General features: G+C 38.7%; 1 protein-coding gene across 2 annotated transcripts in view; it reads left to right on the forward strand.

The window, feature by feature from the left end:
* The window catches only part of CSMD3 (CUB and Sushi multiple domains 3), a 1,215,628-nt gene that overhangs the window by 699,700 nt on the left and 502,062 nt on the right, over positions 1 to 13,866 (forward strand). For both annotated transcript variants that reach the window (XM_073330296.2, XM_073330291.2), the window contains 2 exons: positions 3,490 to 3,672; positions 4,644 to 4,970. In XM_073330296.2, the coding sequence (XP_073186397.1) occupies positions 3,490 to 3,672; positions 4,644 to 4,970 (510 nt within the window). The remainder of the gene's footprint in view (positions 1 to 3,489; positions 3,673 to 4,643; positions 4,971 to 13,866) is intronic.

Consider the following 13,866-nt stretch of genomic DNA (forward strand, 5'->3'; position numbering starts at 1 on the left):
AGTGCTGTCCAGAGCGGTCACAGTAGAGCACTCTGGAATAGCTCCCGGAGGCCAATACTGTCTAATTGTGTCCACAGTACCCCAAATTTGACCCGGCAAGGCCGATTTAAGCGCTAATCCACTTGTGTGGAGTAAGGAAATCCATTTTAAGAGTCCTTTACTTCGAAAAAAAGGGCTTCATCGTGTGGACGGGTGCAGGTTTACATCAATTTAACGCTGCTAAATTCGACCTAAACTCCTAGTGTAGACCAGGGCTGAGAGAGAGAGAAGAAATACCTATGGTAATGCCCCTTTAGAGATATAAATGGGTGGGGGTATGCTTTGTGCTGGTTTGGTTTTGTTTAATTTTAAATCATTAGTACACGTAACACTTTGCTTAACTTAATCCCAGTTCTCACAATAAAATAAAATACAAATTTAGAGATATAAATACTAAAAATCAACTGGAACCGCCATGTGGCACTGAAAAAAATAGCATGTTTTTATGTTATGCCAATGACATCTTCTAGGAGCTCTCAGAATTGACCAGGCAGGATTTCTAATCCTTTCAGATAGTGATAGTGATATTCAAGAAAAAGCAGAGGAAAATCAAGGTGGACCAGCTCACAGCAACAACCCTGATCGAGAGTTCAGACTCAGATGTTAGATATTGCAGAACCTGTGAAAACTTTTGTTATTTAGGTGAAAGAAAACTTTGTCCAGATGGACCAAAATACCATCTCAAAAGTCAAACAAAGAGAAGACATATTTAAACTATAGTTGAAGTTATATGAAAACACCACTAATTACTGTACAGTGTGAGATTTCTGTGGATTTGGGGAAAGTAGCCAAAGGAAAACGTCATGGGAACAATGTGAAATTTGTCAGATGGAAAAAGAACATTTTTCACACATAAACCTTGTAGTGATGTAAACACTTGGGGTTATATTCCTCTTTGATAAACTCAAGTAATGCCTGTCAACACAACTTGCAAAATTGTAAGGCTTATGGGCAAGTAAGAAATCTATTTGTTTGTTTGTTTTTTGTGTATAATAATTTTATTTCCCCATTATCATCATTGCTGTGGTAAGGAGGGTGAATAGAATTTGTGCCTGAGCTTGTATATTTTCATATGACTGAGTCTTAACATTTATAGGAGTTTTATGTATGAAGGTGAACCTACACCATTTATTGCTGATTCTTTGAATTTTGAATCAATTTTGAAACACCCCATTTTTATATAAAAATATATGGAAAGCAGGTAACCAAATTATAAGGTGTTTAATTTATTTCATTTCCCCTTCCCCTTAATCAAATAGAACAAGATAAATAGAGCATCTATTTAGGAAATACGTTGCGTTATAATACAAAGACAACATTGATTGTGGTTTATGCTCATTATAGAGGTGCCCAACTTAAGAGGCAGGGAAAAGCTATGAAGATCTTTAAATTTGGGAATTTCTACACCCAACTCTTAGGGAAATGTATTACTTATTTGTTTCTGGCAGCACCCACAATTCACTAGGCTCTGTACAAAACCAAAAAAGGGTTCCTATCCTGTAGTATTTATGTTCTAAGAAGGCAGAGTCAGAGCACAGGGGAAAGTCTACAATATAACCCTCCCTCATGCATAGACACACAAAACCCTGCAAAGATACATATGCCAGTAATTCCACTCAGCTCAATGGGAGTACTCATGTGAAATGTTAGATTCAGGCACGTTGGCAGGGCAAAAATGGCCAGGTGATGTTGGCAGTATCCTTATATTACAAAAGAAATATTATTTTAAATAAAACATATCTAGACTTTTCCTCCAAATTTTCCCTAAACTTGGTATAATCAGCTAGCTAGTTTCTTAAAAATGTCAGAGTAGGCATTGATATTCAAGTATAGCATGTAATATTAAATAGCCAACATCATCTAAAAAACAGTTCTAATATTTAGAATAATCAAATTTTTAACATCACATTGCTTACTACAGTTAAAGAACAATCATTTAATACAAATAATGGTGGTTGCTCTAAGTTCATATAGATGTAATATTGCCAAGATTTGCACAGTATAATAATTTGGGAATATGAATATTAGAACAATACAAAATAACCATGATCCAAGTTAACAATCCTGTGAGAATACCCATTGGAAAGGGAATGGGGGAGATGGGTTTGGTGGAGAGAAACTCCACAAGAATCTCCTTGCAGAGATTTCCTGTGATTGTTCTGTCAGGAGGTTTTCAACCTCCCACACTCTCCCTTGTAGAGTAGGCAGTGATTTTGTCCCTAGTCTTACTGATTTTTCTGATTTGTTTCAAGAGGCCAGGGTTTGTGCATGGATGGCCTGTGCATGTGCAAAAAGTATTGGGGTGTCCTGCCTATATGTGTGTGTGTGTGTAGTGAGTGGGTGGGTGGGTGGGGAGTGGAGTCGTGAAAAAATTAATAAAAACTCATCCTGCATTAACTTTATAGTCTATTCCTTGCAGGGCTTGATGGAGAACTAATGCATTTCCACTGTGCATACCCCAAGCACTCCTTAGCCTTAGATAATCTCCTTACTCTGTACTGAGCTCCCCATGGGATCTTGGTTGGGTGCTGGAGATGGCAATGTCACAGAAGTGGGTGAACATTTACGCCATATGCATGGGGGAGATCAATTTAGAGGATCTCTTCCATGCTGATAACTTTGGGGAAAAAAAGATCAAGGCCCATACATACAATATCCTGAAATATTATATCTAGAACTACAGTAGAGCCCAATCTTGCAAATTCTTTAATTATGCTATTAGTCCTTACTAACCTGAATAGGTTCAGTGACTTCAGTGAACTAGTTGTACATAGGGAGGAGAAATGGTCTTTTGGTTAAGGCACTAGCCTGGGACTCAGGAGATCTGGGTATGCTTCCTGCCTGTGCTGTATGTTTGCTGTGTGACCTTGGGCAGTTCACTTAATGTAAGTGGCTTGGCTCCCCATGTGTAAAACGGGATAACAGTATTCACTTTCTTTCACACTATGCCTATCTGGTCTATTTAAACTGTGTTTGGGCACAGATGGTGCCTGAGTTTGTACAATGCCTAGCACAGTAGAGCCCTGATCTCTGTTAGGAATTGTAGGCATTATTGTAAAACAAATAATATTTCTCATGTGAACAGAGTTTTGCAGGATTGGGTCCATAATGATTAAAACATATTATTACAAACAATTGTGAGGAGGTAAGTAGAGAGCACTTTGTCCCCCTCTTTATTTTTGTACAGTTTCATGAAATGATACTTGAAGATCTATCTGATCCTGCCAAGATTCATACTTAACATTCATAATGTGATTAGGAGTTTTGTGTACAGAAAGCAACTCAGATTCATGCCCTGTATATTATTAATTGTTATTAATAATAAGCAATGTACTGTGATAGTCATTTGCTCAAAATATGTAATTTTGTTCCAGATGTGAGTGCATGGTTATGGAGAAAATGTTTGATAACTCTAGGAATAAAATTGATATTTATTTGCCGTTTCAACAGAAATTGAAAAGGAAAGCTGTGGGGATCCTGGAACACCATTGTATGGCATCAGAGAAGGGGATGGATTTTCCAACCGGGACATTTTAAGGTTTGAGTGTCAGTTTGGATTTGAACTAATTGGAGAGAAATCCATTGTGTGTCAGGAGAACAACCAGTGGTCTGCAAACATACCAATTTGTATTTGTAAGTACCAAATGCTTTTTTTTAATGCAACATATGTTACACGGCCCTTGAGTAATTAATTACTTGTGTGATTAATTGCAAAGTTAGTGCAATGTAATATTTTTTTTCTGGCATGGAGAATTTACTTTTGTTTAACGAGAGCTTCATAATATACTTATGCCAAATATACATTCTGTGACCACTTAAAATATTTTTTCTCTTCTTTCCTCTAGCAGTTATTAAAAGGAAGTATTATTATGTGCCTACATATAAAATGTTATTGTTAACATACTGTATTTTCTAGGAGGCTGTATATTTTATGTGTAAGATATTTTTATAGTAACTATTATAAGTTGATGAAATAAATTTAAGTTAGTAGTTGCTGAATTGCAGTCAAAGGCATTTAAATTATTTACAGAAGTTTTCCATGCATTATGCATGAATCATCATATGCATCTCTATGATCATATGATCATATGATCATATCATATGCATCTCTATGATCATATAAGTTCTTATCATATGCATCTCTATGATCATATAAGTTCTAAAATATATTCATGCATAATGAATTCCATGCATTATGCATGAATATATTTTAGAACTTATATGATCATAGAGATGCATATGATAAGAACTTATATGATCATAGAGATGCATATGATAACAACAACATGATAACAACTGTTGAACATGGATAAATCATGAGGACTGCTGTGATTTCCAGAATCCGTTACTGTTCTATGTTGCCTGGGGTGTTGCTTTGAGCAGGAAGTCTGTAGAGACAAAGGGAGTGCGAAGTTACCTAAAAAAGAAAACCAAATTGATAAGTTCTCCTTTGGCTTCTTAGCTGGTCCCAGAGACATTGGCTTTTTCAGTTGAGATAATAAGCACATCTTAAAGACATTTTAGAAAGAGATGATAATATGAGACAATTCTCTTGAAAATAGGTTCTATTCTGTTCTCTAATTTCCTTCTCTCTCTTTTGATAGTTCCTTGCCTTTCTAATTTCACTGCACCGATGGGAACAGTTCTTTCACCTGATTACCCAGAGGGATATGGAAATAATTTAAACTGCATCTGGACAATAATCTCAGACCCAGGGAGCCGAATTCATCTCTCTTTTAATGACTTTGACTTGGAATCTCAATTTGACTTCCTTGCAGTTAAAGATGGTGACTCTCCAGATTCTCCAATACTTGGTACTTTCACTGGTGCTGAGGTTCCTTCGCATCTTACCAGCAATAGTCATATCTTGCGTCTGGAATTTCAAGCTGACCATTCAATGTCAGGACGTGGCTTTAACATCACTTATAACAGTGAGTAGTCTTTAAATGTGGACTTTTCAAGTACATAAAACCAATTGTGTGGTTTGTCTTCTCCCTGAGTACTTTGCTTGAATCCTGCTTCCCCTCTCTTTGTGTTTTGTCTTAGGGTATTTCTAGACTTCAATCACTGTGATTGCAACTTGAGTAAACATTCTTGTGCTAGCTGTAATATAGTTAGCTTCAGTCCTGGACTAGTGAAACTGGTCAGCTCATGCTTCAGCATAGGCTAGCCCTGAAAGTAATCAGCTAGGGTTATGAGTGGGCTTGTACAGCCTGGCACTGCTCAAACTCACACAGCTGCATTTTCCCAGCTCCAGTACTCAAGCTAGCTAGAATAAAACTAAGTCGGATAAATCTGATCAATCTGCAGTCACGGCCTGTGACTATAGTCTAGACATACCCTTACACTGTCAGTCTGTCAGCCAGGTGGTAATACCAGGCAGGGGACAAGCTGAGACTGCAGCCTACTGTGCAAAACATGCTTTTTATACTATTATCCTTCACTTCCATCCCTCCCTGTTTATCTGTTTCATCCATATCATGTCTTACCATAAATGTAGAATGTGAGCTCTGTCGTGACAACACTGTCTTCTTATTACCCATTTGTACAGCTCCTATTACAATGGGGCCCTGATCCTTGAGGAGTTCCCACCTGCTACGCGGATACAAATAATGTGTTAGCATAGTCTGTATTTCTTATCCTTTGTTGTATTTTGGGCTCCTTCACTACGATGTATTTCTTCTATTGCTTAAGGGCCCGATCCTGCAATCACATAGTATTGAGGCTACTGTTTTACTACCGTGAGTAAAGGTTGAGTTCTCACATCTGAGTTGTTGTCACTTAAGTAAAGCCTAAAGCTACCCCATGTGAGCAAATGTTCACAGGATGGTTTCCTAAGACTTTCATCCTGCAAAGACGTATGAATTTTCTTAACTTTATGCACTGCAAGTTGTCCTGGATCTTTTGCAGGATCGGTGTCTAAGATTGGGGTATAACCACAGTCATAACTATTAATATTTTTCTGAAGGATTTAATTTGCTTGTTTACAACTACTTCTCTGTACTAGGATTACAGCCGAAAAGGGAGATGCAGAGCGATTAGCACATTACAACGTCTTGTTAATTATATTTTTCTCAGGAACAACAGCACTTCATTAAACATTGAAAAAAGCTGATGGTTTAATATTTCAAGGTCTTATAAGTATAGCTGTTAGAAAAGATGTCTATTCATACTGACCTTTGCAAGGGTTCCCTCCCGACTCTGAACTCTAGGGTCTGACCTGCTCAGAAACAGACTATCAGAAAGGTATACTACAAATTGAAGTAGAAAGGGTTTCTGATATTCTGTGAAAGCTCTTGCACATCCTGTTACTGTGTATTCACTGCTTGACTACTGTCAGGGTTCCCTCCCCACTCTGAACTCAAGGGTACAGATGTGGGGACCTGCATGAAAGACCCCCTAAGCTTATTTTTACCAGCTTAGGGTAAAACTTCCCCAAGGCACAAACTCTTTGCCCTTGGAGGGTACGCTGCCACCACCGAGTGATTTAACAAAGAATCAGGGAAAGGACCACTTGGAGTTCCTATTCCCCCAAAATATCCCCCCAAGCCCTTACACCCCCTTTCCTGGGGAGGCTTGAGAATAGCATCCTAACCAATGGGTTACAAAGTGATCACAGACCCAGACCCCTGGGTTTTAGGACAATAGAGAAATCAGTCAGACTCTTAAAAGAAACAGAACTTTATTAGAAAGAAAAAAGGTAAAAGAAGCACCTCTGTAAAATTAGAAGGGAAGCTAATCTCACAGGGCAATCAGATTTAAAACACAGAGGATTTCCCTCTGGGCAAAAACTTTAAAGTTACAAAAAGAAAACCAGGAATACACCTTCCTCTCAGCACAGAGAAAATCACAAGCCAAAACAAAAGTAAACTAACGTATTTCCTTGATAGTACTTACTAATTCTAATGGAGTTGGATTGCTTGCTTGCTTGATCTCTCTCCGGCAAGCACACAGAACAGACAGACAAAAGCCTTCTCCCCCCTCTAGATTTGAAAGTATCTTGTCCTCTTATTGGTCCCTTTGGTCATGTGCCAGCCAGGTTACCTGAGCTTCTTAACCCTTTACAGATAAAAGGATATTGTACCTCTGGCCAGGAGGGATTTTATAGTGCTGTATACAGGAAGGTTCTTACCCTTCCCTTTATATTTATGACAGCCTTGCTGAAAGAGTGCTGGTTTTTTTCAACACTGAGCCTAAGCAATTAATAACAATGTGTTTATTGCCTTTCCGAAGTGACACTGGTGGCGAATACTGTCACTAATAAGTTGTCAAAGTGTAATTAAAGTTAAATTAGCTGTGACATATGTCATAGCAACTTGCTATATAAAACTGCTGCCTTTGTTTCTCTATCTCTATTTCAGACTGTGTCTTTCTTTGACTGAAGTGTCTATTACACATCTTATTAAAACTAAATTTATATGAGATTATTCTATTCCTAGGGATTTATATAAAGGAGATTAATAAATTAAGTTACATTTTCTAGTTTGTTCATATATCTATATATTTTCTTTAAAAGTACATTTGAAGTATCTGAAAGAATTGCAAGCCAACAGTGGAAGATTTTTGTATGTTTTTACACTTGTAGAACTTATAACCAGCCTTAAAAACAAATAAACAAATAAAAAACAGCAACTTTCCTGGGAGTCAAGCATGCCAACTTTCATTCCCCAACAATTTTTTATATTAAAGTGATGAATCCTTAAAAGAGGAAAAGACATCCTGAGAAAAGTCCATGCTATTGTATATTAATATGCAAACTATCATATCATTCCCAAGTAGGGTTTTTTTTTTTAGGTAGCAGATTATGTGCAAATGCACATGGGCTCTCCTGAATTTACTGTAAGTATAATGGTGGGGGATGGAGAAAAGATTTGCTCTCTGCCAAGAGCTAGAAAAAGTCCAATCTGAATTGTAATAGGAACCTTTAATTTATAGAGGATTTTTCCATTATGTGTTTGTTTTTGTTTTTCCAAGTGATTAAACCTATTTTTAATTGCTAGGCCATGGGCCTGGTTCTCCTCTCACTTTTACACCTCTTGTACCCTGGACATACTTCAGTGATTTAAATGGAATTGAGCCTGATGAGAGTACAGAATCAGGGACCCTATTTTCAGGCCTGTAGATATTTCATGCACTTGAGACAAGTCTCTATCTCAAAAATTTAGATGGCTCTGTTGAAAAAGAAGAAGAAAGAAAGAAAACCAAACAAAACAGAATTGGAATCTATGAAAAGAAAAAAGGGGAAAAATGGTGGGAAAAGAGAGTGCTTTGATTATGATGTGCCTCAGGACATAGCAATCATTTAAAGTATGTGTGATAATATCTGAACATTTGCTCATAGATGTGAAAACAATGAGAACATTACCTTAGTAACCTCTACTAAATGCATCTATTGGTATATACTTTACAATAATATTGTTTAAAATAATATTTTAAACCTTTTATATATATTAAAACTTAACTTAAGCTTTTCTCCATTTTGAAATAGATTTTAAATGTCTATATTTCAAAATTCTTCTTTATGATTATGTTTAAAGTAGAATTTGTGGGGGGTGGGGGAGGGCGAGGGAGAGCAGAAGGGCGGCTCTTCAGTTAACATTATGCTTGCAAAAGAAAGAAGTGAGAGCAGCCCCACATACCATGTCAATCTTTTCTCCAGTAGTAGCTCGTGTTGCAGTCTGATAACTTACTGAGACATCCTTTCTACAAAGTGTGAGCATAAAAGGTTGCTCTGAAGGCCCATCATAGTGGTATGAAGAAAATTCCTGTTAGTTTGAGTGTATTATTTCATTTGTAGTGTTCCATTTTCCCCTAACACTTATGCTGTATATAAGCCTAATCATTTTCAAAGCCACTGTTTGTTCCCTCTTCCTTTCAATATCATATTTTATTTTGCAGAAAAAAGTACAAAGTGTTCATTCCTTGTAGGCTAAACTAATACCACACTCAAAGGAGGATTTCATTTATGTGTTACTTGAAGAAAGAAAGGCGGTTCCTTATCCACATTTGGGGGGAGTTAAAGGGACCTGCAAGATAAGTACTCAAAACTGATTTCTAAGTAATATTTCTAACTGTCTCTATCTTCTGTGCCATATTTTGAATTCTGTAAATGTGAGATCTCTATATACTGATTTTTTTTTCTGCAATAGCTCTGGTCCAGAGTATTTTTATTGCTTCACTGAAAAGAAACTTTGTTGTGTCACATCCTTTTGGCCTATAGAATTTTTACAGCCCCCATTATAATAAACAAACAACAATTTATGCCCATTCTAGCATATGTCTGTTACTCCTGGGGGAATTCTGCGCCACTGCATGTGTGCAGAATTCACGTCCCCCACAGATTTCTTTGCTTCCCCACAGAAAAATGACTTTCTGACACAGAAGCAAAGGGAAGCTGCAAGAGCAGCCACACACCATGCCCTAGCTATGCAGGTACATCATTTCAGGCACCCGGAGCAGCCGGCAGAGAGGTAAATCACTGCAGGGCAGGGACACCCCAGGCAGTGGCTCCTGCCCTGAGCTGGGATCAGCTACTAGTCCTGCTGGACTGGAGGCAGGAGAGGAAGGGACTTCCTTCTCCCCAGCAAGAAGTAGCTGGGGCTGTATCAGACCTACTCCAAGAAACCTCCCCCAGCTGCAGGAAGCTCAGCATCCTCCCCTGATTCCTGCCCCCATGACTCCTCAGCTGCAGGGAAGAGGGGTTGCTGTTTGAGGAGCTGCTCCCTCATCCTCCCAAGCCCCATACATCTGGACCTTCATACCTCCCCCCGTACACCCAGAAGCCCCCTAGCCCTCCATAGCCAAAGCCCAACCCACTGAACCTCAAGCCCTGCATCTGTAGTCCCCCTACACCCAGACTCCCTGCCTCCAGACCCCCACCCCTGCACCCCAGACCACCTTCCACTGAGCTCCCTGCACTCAACCCCCCACTCCTCCACACTACCCTGAGCCCCCACATCCAGACACCCATGTTACTGACCCCCAACTAGCTGCACCCAGACCCCCACCCCACAAAACCCCACTCCCATGGCACCCAGACTCCCGCACTGAGCCCCCCACACCCAGACCCCTCCTCTGAGCCCCAAATACCTTCACCTTGAAGCCCCTACAGAGTCCCATTGCCCCTGCACCTGGAACCCCTTAAACGAGCCTCTGTGCACCGAGATCCCCTACACCTAGACCCCTACAGAGTTTCCTGCACCCAGATTGTCCCACACAGAATCTTCTCACCCCACACCTGGATCCCCCGCACACTGATCCTCTTCACACTTGGATCCTGCCTGATTCAGCCTGCCTGCCCCACACCTGGCACAGAGGGGTAGGGCCCCAAGGTTTTTTCTGTGGCAGGTCCAAGCCCTGTGCTGTGTCGGGGTGGGGTGCAGCCTTACTGCTGAGTCTGTGTCCCAGGTGTGGCAGGCTGCAGGATGATCTCCCACCTTCATGCAGCCAGTGGCCTGTGTTCCCCACTTCCATGCTAGAGCCTCTGCATTTATTTATTGACATTTAAAACTTGCAGCATTTTGCAGAATTTTAAAATATTGTGCACAGAATTTTTAATTTTTTGGCACAGAATGCTATTAGGAGTAGTCTGTATGTCATCTAATGCATTTGGAATCTGATACCGAGTCTATTGAAGTCAGTGAACAGACTCCCAATGACTTCAGTGGACTTTGAATCAGGCCCATAGAGACTGGTAGATACAAGTGATTGGCTAAAGGAATAAAGTGGGATCCACTAAGCATCAAACTGCTCAACCTCAAACAGGACCCTTGGGCCAGATAAACAGAATTCCAGGGAAAACAAAGACCTTTAATTTCCCCCCTATTAGTTTTGATGGTCCCATGTTTACAAGGCTATGCTTTGTTTCATTCTCTGTGTGTGCATTCTCTGTGAGTTAATGGAGCGACAGAGAAATATAGTTAATTTTATATGTTCGCTTTAAAAAATGGAAAAGTGCATGTGAATTTTTTATGAAGTGAAAATTAATGGTTGATCACTGTCCTGGTAAAACCCTCCCTTGTATTTAAAAGTGGATAACTCTCCAGATGGGGATGGGGTTCTGGTCTGCAGATCTCACACCTGTGCGAGTAGTAATACCATCTGCTACTTAACTCTCAAAGTTCACTTTGCTTCTGGTTCAAGCATGACTGACTTCTTTTGTGTAACATCTCTACAGTGGAGAATGGATCCATATCTGTAATACTAACAAATGTGGAATCCTCTTTTACTTTCTTGCATAATACCCCATATTCAGATGTCAGAGTACTGTCCTGGACAGAAGGATAAATCCCTGAAATAGCAAAATGTAATTGGTGTTATGCTGTATGTTGGCATGCTGGTGAGCATAAATGTCATGAAAACCAGATCTACTCTGTATACTATTGATATGCCTGAGCCTTCTTGAGAAGGTTAGGGTTAGGGTTAGGGTGGCTTACGAAAGCTTATGCTCAAATAAATTGGTTAGTCTCTAAGGTGCCACAAGTACTCCTTTTATTTTTACGGATACAGACTATCATGGCTGCTACTCTGAAACCTTCTTGAGAATATATTTCTCACTATCAAATGCTGATTTAAGGATATGCATCTGTGTCTGTCCTTTGTTATAGTATATAATACTGGGGTTATATTAATGTTATAGTAAGTGAAAAAAGGTAGCAGTCAACCTCTTCACTAAAAGTACTGACTGTACATAGTTTGTTGTGGGTGAAAAAAGATCTATTTGCAATCCCAGCAATTCCTGCTTATTTGAATGACATGAAGCCATACAATATATCCATATTTTCATCCCCAGGATTTACGATATTTCCCAAGTCAAAAATTGAACATTTTTATGGCATTTTGTGTTGCCTGATTATTATGGTTCCTACTATTTTTGTAAACAACATCTAAGAAATCTTGCTGCTAAATGGTAAATCATGTACATCAAAACATTCTACTTTGTACCAGTATATCTTTAATGAATGGGAAAATGACATAGATAGGTCTAATTAACTTCTGCCACAATAGCTGCACTTTTTTTTGTTTCCTTAGAACATATAACATTACTACAGTTCTATTTAGCAAGAAATATAAAACATAGTTTACCCTTGCATATGATCTGGTTAAAGGGGTTTAACTAGAAGGCTGTTTGCTATTCAAAAATATCTTCAGTTGAAAGATACTTATGCCATATAGATGGAATATTTCTATACCCAAAGGATCTTAGGAAATATGATGATAGATATAGTATGAGAGCACTAATTAAGTTCAAAACTTTTTAAAATAAATATTCACTGAACTTTTTAAATGAATTTAGTTTGCTTCCTTTTGGGTTTGTTTTCTGTGGAGAACATTTTGCAAGGAGGATTGTGGAAAGTAGATTTCAAAATTGCTTGTGTGTATATCTGTGCGGGAAGTTCTTGAACATTTATGTAATCATGGAAGAGAGCAAAACAATTATTTATTTTGGCCAATCACAATTAAACAACACAGCTTGCATAGTGAATACTGTCAGAGAACTGTCCATGAAAAATCCATGCAATGTAAAAAAAATCACCCAAAAAATCTGTTTTAGTACAAAATAAATTCAGTGAAATTGAGATCTACTTACTGGTATTTTTTAGCAGGAAAAATATGGTGAAATTAATTTGGATGAATTATTTGTTGCATATTATTCTCTCAGATCTAATCTGAAGTCATGCCCATGTATTTTCCTAGTTTTGTGCCCACTCACCAATTGTTCGTTCAGGCCAATTTAACTAACTTGTCTAAATGAGAAGTGTTGTTAGATCTTATAGTGTCAGACTGCTTAACACTACAAGTACCTTCTCTTCAGCAAATTATCCTATCTTGCACCTCCCCAAAATCTCATCCTCCTTCAAGTACATCAAAATACACAAAATAATAATTTACAGTTAATGTTATTCAAGCTGACAGACAGTATGTCCAGTGATGTAAATTTTCCACAAGAAATTGATGCTAAAAGTTGTATGGAATGCTCTTCCATATAAAGAGAAAATCAAAATAAGCCATGAATAACAACTCTGTATGTTTTCTTCTAAGGGTATGGGTCTAAGGATAGTTATGCCCTCCTCTGATGTGTGTGTGAATGAGTGTTTGTTTTTGTACTTTCAACATACAGTTTATTCAGTAACAATAACAATGAGCCATCCTTACTATCTCATATGGACATGTATAGAAAAATAACTCTCCTTTCTGCATTTGCCTTGTAGGTACTGCTTAACCTTTTAATCTGAGGGCTTATCTAAACTAGAAAATTTTGCTGCTTTAATTATACAAATATAATTAAGATGGCAAACTCCATCACAGTGTGGTTACAGCTATACCAGTATAAAAGTCCTTATCCCAGTATAAGTTATTCCAGTTCCTGAAGTAAAAGCAGCTATACCAGAAATAAGACACATTTATACCAGTATTTCTGCTTCCACTCTAGGGGTATGTCTACACTACAAAATTAGATCAATTTTATAGAAGTCGATTTTTAGAAATCGATTTTACACAGTTGGTTGCATATGTCCCCACTAAATGCATTAAGTCGACAGAGTGCGTCCTCACTACCGTGGCTAGCATCGACTTACGGAGCTGTGCACTCTGGGTAGCTATTCCACAATTCCCGCAGTCTCTGCCACCCATTGGAATTCTGGGTTAAGCTCCCAATGCCTGATGGGGCAAAAACATTGTCGTGGGTGGTTTTGGGTACATGTCGTCAGTCGCCCCTCCCTCCGTGAAAGCAAAGGCAGACAATCATTTTGAGCCTTTTTTCCATGCCTATGCCATACCACAGCAAGCATGGAGCCAGCACAGATCAGCTTACTGTCACCGCTGCTG

Source organism: Lepidochelys kempii, chromosome 2, assembly GCF_965140285.1.
Source record: "Lepidochelys kempii isolate rLepKem1 chromosome 2, rLepKem1.hap1, whole genome shotgun sequence".
NCBI lineage: Eukaryota > Metazoa > Chordata > Testudines > Cheloniidae > Lepidochelys > Lepidochelys kempii.